We start from the raw sequence: 9,141 nt of genomic DNA, 5'->3' as shown, positions 1-9,141 counted from the left end.
GTATAATCCATGGACTCACATTAGTCATAAAGAACTCATATACTTATTGCGAAAGTTTATTAGCCCTCGAAGCAAAGTACTACTATGCATGCCCCTAGGGGGATAGATTAGTAGGAAAAGACCATCGCTCGTCCCCGACCGCCACTCATAAGGAAGATAATCAATAATAAATCATGCTCCAACTTCATAGCATAACGAGAGACTATACATGCATGCTTCGGGAATCACAAACCTTAACACCAATACTTTTACTAACCATAACCGTTTACTAGTACCTCCCACATATTCCATCTCTATATCGCAAAACTATTGCAAGGAATCAAACATATCATATTCAGTGATCCATAAGTTCTATGTAGGATTTTATGACTAACCATGCAAATGATCAATTTTTGTTGACTCTCTAAACATATATAAGTGAAGCATCAGAGTTTAATTCTTTCTACAAAAGATCATACTCTAATAAATATAAGTGAAGCAAAAGAGCATTCTACAGATAACGGTTTTCTATGTGAAGAGAAACAGGCAATCCAAACTTCAAATGATACAAGTGAAGCACATGAAGTATTCTATAAATCAACCATGGACTATCTCATACCAGCATGGTGCATAAAAGAAAAATGAAAAATAAACACAAAAGACGCTCGAAGATTCACACATATCACATGAACGAAACCAAGACGAAAACATACTGATACTTGTTGAAGAAAGATGTGATGCCTTCCCGGGCATCCCCAAGTTTAGACGCTTGAGTCTCCTTGAATATTTACTTGAGGTGCCTTGGGCATCCCCCAGCTTGAGCTCTTGCCTCTCCTCCTTCTCCTCATATCGAGACCTCCTCAATCTTTCATCACTTTATCCACACAAAACTCAACAAAAAGCTCGGTAAGATGCGTTAATATAATAAAGCAAATCACTAATATAAGTACTATTGTAGACCAATTCATATTTTGTTTTTGCATTGTAGCTACTTTAATATAACTTTTCCATGGCTTATACCATCGATAGAATCGATAGTTTCATCAAAACAAGCAAAAAATGCATCAGAAACAGAATATGTCTTAAACAGGACAGTATGTAGTAATCTGAACTCTAACCATACTTCTGGTACTCCAAAATTCTGAACAATTAGGACAATATAAAAAAATTGTATAGCAACACTATGCAAAAATTTCAGAATCTTTTGACATTCTAGTAAAAAATGTAAAATCGCGCACTACAGCCAAAGTTTCTGTTTTTGCACCGCATATACCAACAAGCAATCTACTCATCCTAAAGGCAAATCTTGGCACATTATTTTTATAATACAATGGATTTGTACAAGGGGATAATTATTTTTGTGAGAATCTTCATGAAAAGTTCTACATTGTTTCCATGAGCATGAACACAAGTGTTCAAGGTCGACCCTCACTTCTCCAATGCATAACTTCCAATCGCTTCTCTTTTGTCGAATTTTTTTAAGTTTCTCCGTATATTTTTTTGTTTTTAAACTTTATAAAAGCACTCAACAGAAATAAATGACTCTCTAAAACTTCCGTGTTGCCTCCCTGGCATCGCTTTCTTTAAAACCATTAAGCTAGGCATAAAGTGCTCAAGTAATTAATCCACCCGGATCCCAAGGTATATCAAAGCCAATTTTAATTAACAATGATTTGGCATTTAGTAGTGAGCACAAAGCAACATATATCATGCAATTACGAAATCTAACTCTCTTCCTATGCATTGGCATGTCATACAAGAACAATTCATAGCATAAGCAATTTCTTGCAATTTTATCGTGTTGGAAACATAGAGAGTCGGAGATGTAGTTCCTCTTTCATAATAATTGCAAGCAGGAGCAGAAAGCACATGCATATCATATTCATAAAATTCATCATGTGTAATGGTAAAATGCAACCCAGCAATGTAATCTTTAATAAGTGCAAACTTGTCCCATATAGAGTAGTTGGGAGAATTCAAAAAGATAATAGGAATATCATGTGTGGGTGCAATAGCAACAATTTCTTTCTTAATATAAGGAACTATAGCAAGTTCATCTCCATAAGCATAATTCATATTGGCATCATGGCCACAAGCATAGCAAACATCAAGTTCATCAAAAAGGGATATTTCAAAAGAATCAACGTGATCATAGCAATTATTATAGCATTCATCCTTCGGTAAGCATGAAGGGAAATTAAATAGTGTATGAGTTGAAGAGTTACTCTCATTAGAAGGTGGGCACGGGTAGCTAATCTGCTCTTTCTCCTTTTGTTCATCGCTCTCCTCATCATCTTTTTCATCTAATGAGCTCATAGTTTCATCAATTCCTTCTTCCATAGACTCCTGCAAAATATTAGTCTCTTCTCGGACAACGGAGATCTTCTCAATAAATTCATCAATATCGAAATTATATTTATAATTTTCATAGCAATATTCAAGGATGGCAAAATTTTCAGGTCTATAAACATCATCATCAAAAGGTTCATATTTTAAAGACAAAGATTCAATTTCATAAGCACCCTTAAAAGCAACAAATTCTTCTATTCGTTCCACATCATAGTAATCATATATAGCATTAGCATAAGAAGCCAAGGTTTCATTATCATTAAATTTGCATGAAAAGGAAAGATGTGGAGCATTCATCCTAGAGCAACAAGTATAATCATATCTCAAGCATAGTTGCCTAGCATACGAATGCAACATGTAAATTTGATCCCATAATAATTTTCCTTTATGAGTCAAGCGATAATCCCTAAAGTATTCACGTTGATCCAACGTTACTCCCGTTATCAAGTTGAATGGGGTTTTCTCAGGATTATTAAAGTAGTGCATAATATTTTTCACATAACAAGCAACAAGGGTTTTAGGAGGCTCCCCATCTCCATGAGTAGAAAGTACCACTAATTTTTTTGGTGTTTCGTGTTTCATATCTTGTAGGCATCTCTTGTTTGATGCTCGAATCCTTGAATTGTGGATGTTGTTTTCGTATTAGTTAGTGAGTTAGATTCTCGGTTTTCTGCTCGAGTGAGTATATCTTGCATCATCAGTTGAGCTTCGTATAACTGACGGCTATGCAACTGTATTTTCTCAGTGGACAAAAAAACCGATGCTTACTGAACCAAATGGTGCATGCGTATAGGGCAAGCTAACCAACTCTAATGCAGAAAACTAGTACCCCCTCTGTAAACTACAGTAATATAGTAGAAAAGAATCCCGGCATCAATCAATTTGACATCAACAATTTGTTTGCCTCCTTCAGAGTACAGCTTGCATGTGATTTGTCCGGCGTCACAGATGAATCACCAATAAAAGAAGAGTGCAAGATGCAGCCATAGAATTAAGAATGTGATGATGCAAACATGAGTGAGAGCATACCATCATACTATGTAACGCAATGCAGATCATAACGCCACCAGGCATCCTTGTTTATGCACATCAGATCCATACTACATTGGGTTTCAAACACCATCGGAATACTCCTAAAGTATATAAGAGAAAAATCATTTGCAGGAACTATGTGTTGTATGCATAAGACCAACCCTTTCCAGGCACGCGGTATGCATGGACGCTGACTGATATTCCTACATGAGTATGTATATGTATGTTCTCAAGTATCTATCCGTCTGATCAAGACCACGTTCTGAAGCTAACGACATCGCAGATCATGGAGTTGCCGCCGTGCTTGCTTCGAGTAACCATCCATTACAAGGAATATACGGGAACCTGGCTGTGCTTTACAGTGGGAGATATCTGAACAGGAGGTGACTTGAGGATGGTAAGTATGTAAGGTGACTTGCATCATGCTCTGGTATGTCTCAAGCCTACTGTCATCACTGCACAAAAGGAGCAGATCATCAGGGTTACTTGTTTATCTCTGATGAACAGACATATACACTACGATGATTTCTCTGCACAAGTAAGCAGAGGAGCAAACTTACCCCGTGTTTTGGCCCTTTGCCCATCGATTCGACGGCGCTGCTGCTGCTGCCGGTACCTCCTTGACCTCCAGGTCCTGCCTTGGACTTATTGGCTGTTGTGCACATAAACGCAGAACAAGAGAGAAAATTACACGAGTGTGATTGATCACTCAAGGAAGAGACACATAAATAAAGGGAAGAGAAAGTGGTGTGCTCACTAAATCTGCTCCCGTCGTCATTGCCGCACCGCGGTTTGCACTTGCATATTGAGGTGCACCTGATGTTACCCTTCACGCAACCGCAGCCACTGGCACATTCACTTTGGCAATTGCACCCCACGGCAGACTCCTTGGCAGCCTGAAATAAGCGTGCCGCATGTCAGGTACTTGGCAGAGGTCAGAGCAGAACGGTATTCATGAATGTAGCGTGCTCTCCTCTAAAGAAGAAGAAGAAGAGGACGTTACCAGTGCTTCTCCCGCGGTCATTGTGCTCATTCCAGAACCTGAAGCAGGAACCTCTCTTTTAATCCCGCGATCCTGCAGCTTCTCCTTACTGGTCTTGGTGTTAACGCAGTCCTTGCACTCGCAGCGGTCAGAGCAAGGCAAGCCAGCCCTGACACATATGCAGTTCCTGCACACAGCATATCAACAAGCAACAGTTAAATTGCAACACTGGACATACCAGTTAACTAAATAGTTGACTGGATGGATCTGGTTCAGATAGTTCAACTGTGCATGCATACATGTTTTCGCACTTGGACTCGTCACAGCGGCATGGCTTTTGAGTAGACCCTGGTTCTCATGCTGGCAGTGCCTTAGTCTTCGTATCCGGCACGAGCGCCGCCACAACAGAGCTCGAGGGAAGCGTTTGAGCGGCAGCTTGGGCAGCAGAAGAGATCAGGACAAGTGGTCGTGTCTGAGAGATGCCTTGGGCAGTAGAAGAGCCTGATGCAAGCGTTGGAGTGGTACCTTGGGCAGCAGACCACCTCTTAACTACGTTGTGCAGACAGTGACCATGGCACTTGCAGTCCGGAGAGCATATCACATTCGTCGTGTAGCAAACACAGCTGTTGCACATAGCAAGCAACTAACTGATTGGATGGATCAGGTTCAGGTCATTCCAAATGTTTGTGGTTGTAGACATACCTTTGGAAGCAATCACTGTTGGTGCAGCCACACGTCCTCTCCGACATTGTGGACACCAATGACAAGGTATCTCTGCAACATGATGCATAATTTTTAAGTATGTAGTATCGAACAGATGGTACTTGATTGGGAGATAAATCGATTCAAGCATTCGTCATGGCAAAGTAGAATCATGGCAAATCACACTAAAGAAGTAGATTCGTCATGGCAAAGGAGAATCATGGCAAATCCGATATCTACTAGCCTAGAACTTGACAGATCAAGTCGTTGTAGATTTGCCATGGCAAAGGAGAATCTACTAAAGAAACGAACTAGAACCAAACCGGCACCTTGGCTGCACAATCTGTGACTCTTGCTCCAACACTGCTTCGTCAGGTGTGCCACTGGTACCTTGCTGCCCTCCTGGTTGAGTGTTGGACTCATCTGCTTTGTACACAGCAGAGCAACAGAAATTACAGGAGCATGAACAATCCTGCAAAGCAAACATATAAAAAGGAAAATGTAGTGTACTCACCCCCTTTGGCCCCAACGGGATTAACACAGATTGTGGCTGGGCACTTGCAATTTGAGGTGCACCTGACATTGCGCTTTAGAATAGGGAGAACAGCTAGTATCAGAAAAGAAGAAGCATATCTAGTTTTTATGAAAACGATAAATGCAAAGAAGACCATGTGTGCAGATAACTTACCGTGAAGCAAGGACAACGGTGGTGGTTACATCCGATCGTCCTGCAGCTGCACCCCTGGTCGATGAACTTCATTTTGACTGCTGATGGGGAGGTATTCCTGCAATGCACAAGGTGAGAGTACGAAGGAGTATTACACTTCAAGTTTGACGCGTAGCTGTAAATATCCACTCTGCATACCTGGCTTCACCCTTGGACTCTGGTTCTTGTGCTGGCAATGGTTTAGGTTGTGGTTGAGCGGCAGCTTGGGCAGCGGCAGATTGGTCAGCAGCAGCTTGGGCAGCGGCAGATTGGTTAGCAGAAGAGCCCGAGGCAAGCGTTGGGGTGGTACCTTGGGCAGCAGCCGGGTTGATTGTTCCAAGAGATAAGTCGTTCTGGCAGTCACCACCGCAGTTGCATCCCGAACAGCATACCGCATTCCTTATTAAACAGTCACAAATGCTGCACATAACAAAGCAATTAGCCTTAACCAGCTTACTGGATAGATCAGGTTCAGGTCATTCTAAGTGTGTGTGGTTGTACACATACCCTTGGAAACACTTCTTGTTGGGGCAGCTGCACGTTGTCCGCGACATTGTGGACACCAATGACGAGGTATCTCTGCAACGCGATGCATAATTTTATAAGTATGTAGTATCGAACAGATGGTACTTGGTTGGGAGATAAATCGATTCAGTCATTCGATCAACCGTAGTTTTTTTTCCCGTAAAACAAAACTAGTACAAATCAAAAGTGAAGAAAAAGAACTGTTTCTGTTCAGCTACACAATTTGTGAAGGAGGCACCAACTTGCCAACAATTCGCCATTGCAAAGAAGAACAACTTACTCAAACAATTCACTAGAACTAATTCTGGACGACACATACCATCGACATTCAGGATCAGCTTTCATCATCATAAAGCAGCAAAGCATCGAAAGCACATCAAGAATCTTTCTTGGGAACAAACAAAATAGTAAGTACTAGTATACTCCATGCAGTAAGTTAATTCCAACAGAACATCCCACGACACAGCCCATCTTACAGCAGTCTGCATACAGGTTGGGCTAGGCAACGCACTGAAAACAAGGATTTTTTGCTCAGAATACCTAACAAACAATACAGTAGGTGGCACCCTTAGCAAGCATTCATGAATCATAGCAGTAACTTAGAACAGAAGTAAACTAGCAAATGAATCTCAACATCAGCAGATGATTGAAATACAAATTTATCTGAATGCAGGAAAGACAGGGTATAAACGAACATCACACATCACAGCTCATCTTACAGCAATGTTCACACGAAATTGGGCTAAGCAACGCACTAAGAACAAGTCAAGGAAAATTGCATGTCACTCGGTAAATCTACAGCGTCAGAGTTCAAAGTTAAATCTACAGCCTACTAGAGAAGAGACAGGCATTCGGTCGAACAGCCTGAGTGCACGCAGTCTGATCGATTTTGCTCAGGATTCAGGAACATGACCAGTAGCCAGCAACGAATCGACCAAATCGTGGTCATCGACAAGAATCTACTCAGCTAACGATGGATGATGAACCGCATACATACTGGACACACACGATTTCTTCCACCCAATCCGACGCTAGAGGATCCTATTCCTAGGAGCACGAACGCCACCGATGACGCGCGCTCGCCGCGTGCCGACGAGGTGGAGAGGGTGGGGATGCTTCTGCAGGCGGGGTCGGGGAGAGACGCGTGGTGCTTGCTCGTGTCGCGCCTACGGAAGCGCAGCGGTGCGAGCGCTACGGAGGAGCGCGGCGGTTCCTCCCCGGCGCATGGGAGGAGCGCGTGGCGGGGGGCGCTCTCGTCGCGGTCGGCGCGGCGAGAGGCTGCTTGCCCGCATCAGGCCTACGGACGCGCGCGCAGCGGCGGAGCGGTACGGAGGAGCGCCTCAGCCTCTCCCCGGCGCGCGCGCACTCGCCGGGAAGAGCGGCGCTGTGCCGGGAGCCGAGCCGCGGAACTGTAGCTAGGAGCAGAAAGGGGAGGAGGAAGCGGGGGCGGGGAAGCGACTAACCGAGACGACGACGAGGAGGAGGAGGAGGAAGAGGAAGCGGGGGCCGCCGCGGTCGCCGCGGTCGCCGCCGGGCCGCGCCGGGCCGCGTCGTCGCCGCTCCCCGGCCTGCCGCGCCGCGTCCCGCGTGGATGGTGGTCGGTGGCGAAGCGGAGGCAAGGCAGCCGTTGCACGGCTTCGCTTCCAACTTTAAATGGATGGATGCGCGGCCTGGGTTGGGTCGGGTCGGGCTGGCGCGGGCTGCACGGGCCCGATCGATTGGTACCGCCTTTGCCTCGTTACGTGCTCCTCAAGTTTCTTTTTTCCTTTCCTTTTCTTCATCTTCTGTTTTACTAGTATCAAAAAACGCACCCATCTAGTTCGCGCAAAAAAAGAAAAAAAAATACCCCTCTAGTCAGCTTATTGCTAAATGCATGACGAGCTCCATAGAGCCCTTTATTTTAAAAAAATTTGAAAACCACATTTTTAAAGTTTCAAATAAATCTAAAAAATCACACGTGTATAGACGGATGTATAGTACATGTGTGTAAAATTTGAAAATGACATACTTTAGGGTGAGAGTTAAACAAAATTTGAAATGATGAATGGTACACGCACTGTTCACTATAAAAAATGCTCATCGCCAGACTTTACACACATGTGAAACACATCAATATAAATGTGTATATTGTTTTTCAAAAAAATTGTAACATAAAAATGTGATTTTGATTTTTTCGAAAAAATCAACCTACTCCATCATAACCCTACATTATGGGCCACTTCTTCTGGGCGGCTACAAAAAAGCAGTCTCTCTCCAGTTTAAAAAATAAGTTGTTCCCCAAATTCGTTGAGACTTCTAAATTAGTTATCCCATAACTAGTTTAGAAGCCCCAATGAATAAGAGAGGCGGCTTATGAAAAAACTGGGGAAGAGGCAACTTATTTTTTTTATGTTGTCAAAAGAACTGACTCATATCTGTTAAAAAAAAGCACACAAACCACCTCGTAGACTCCCCTAGCGGGGGGCCTAGCGTTTATACTCCTCCGGTGATTTGCTGGAGTTTGTATCATATTACTCGGCTCCCCTCGACTTCGATTTGTATTTTTCATTTTATTCATCACACCACTCTTTTATACCCATATATGACCCCATGCCAAAACATGAGTGGTTCTCACACTTCATCACATGATTTCATGTGCCCCTCTCTCTGGTAGGCCCTGCGTCGTTTGGCCCTCGATTTTACTTGGAAGGGGCCAGCGCATGTGACTTTTAGTCTTTGTTTGCGTTGTTGTATTCCATAGGGTAATTGATCAACCAAAAGAAAGGCCCACTCTTTGCAGGAGTTCGATCAGAGGCCCCGAGAAGGGGGAGGGGGTCACACTGGAAACATGGACCTTCGTGCAGGCCTAAGCCCGATTTCTAAAGGG

The 9,141-nt window shown here is 43.4% G+C and overlaps 1 protein-coding gene across 1 annotated transcript; it reads right to left on the bottom strand.

Annotated features, from left to right (window-relative positions):
* Nucleotides 1-3,403: 3,403 nt before the first annotated feature.
* LOC119344383 (protein tesmin/TSO1-like CXC 2) lies at nt 3,404-6,335 on the bottom strand. Its single transcript, XM_037614834.1, has 11 exons — nt 6,258-6,335; nt 5,910-6,170; nt 5,733-5,829; nt 5,559-5,631; nt 5,374-5,467; nt 5,045-5,116; nt 4,642-4,965; nt 4,364-4,529; nt 4,118-4,256; nt 3,921-4,012; nt 3,404-3,815 (listed from the first exon to the last, which is right to left on the bottom strand). Exons 1-7 carry the CDS (start codon nt 6,302-6,304, stop codon nt 4,698-4,700), a joined length of 912 nt encoding a protein of 303 aa, XP_037470731.1. The 5' UTR covers nt 6,305-6,335; the 3' UTR covers nt 3,404-3,815; nt 3,921-4,012; nt 4,118-4,256; nt 4,364-4,529; nt 4,642-4,697.
* Between the last annotated feature and the right edge of the window lie 2,806 nt (nt 6,336-9,141).

This window comes from Triticum dicoccoides, unplaced genomic scaffold (assembly GCF_002162155.2).
Source record: "Triticum dicoccoides isolate Atlit2015 ecotype Zavitan unplaced genomic scaffold, WEW_v2.0 scaffold167159, whole genome shotgun sequence".
Taxonomy (NCBI): domain Eukaryota; kingdom Viridiplantae; phylum Streptophyta; class Magnoliopsida; order Poales; family Poaceae; genus Triticum; species Triticum dicoccoides.
The sequence above is the reverse complement of the archived record's forward strand: the minus strand, read 5'-3'. Positions and strand labels throughout refer to the sequence as shown.

Excerpts from the sequence above, each read along its gene's own strand:
- LOC119344383 (XM_037614834.1), bottom strand. The coding sequence starts at position 6,304 with ATGTCGCGGACAACGTGCAGCTGCCCCAACAAGAAGTGTTTCCAAGG. Across the intron at positions 5,632-5,732 it reads ACCGTTGTCCTTGCTTCACG|CGCAATGTCAGGTGCACCTC; the intron begins GTAAGTTATCTG and ends CCTATTCTAAAG. Across the intron at positions 5,468-5,558 it reads TCCCGTTGGGGCCAAAGGGG|ATGAGTCCAACACTCAACCA; the intron begins GTGAGTACACTA and ends TGTACAAAGCAG.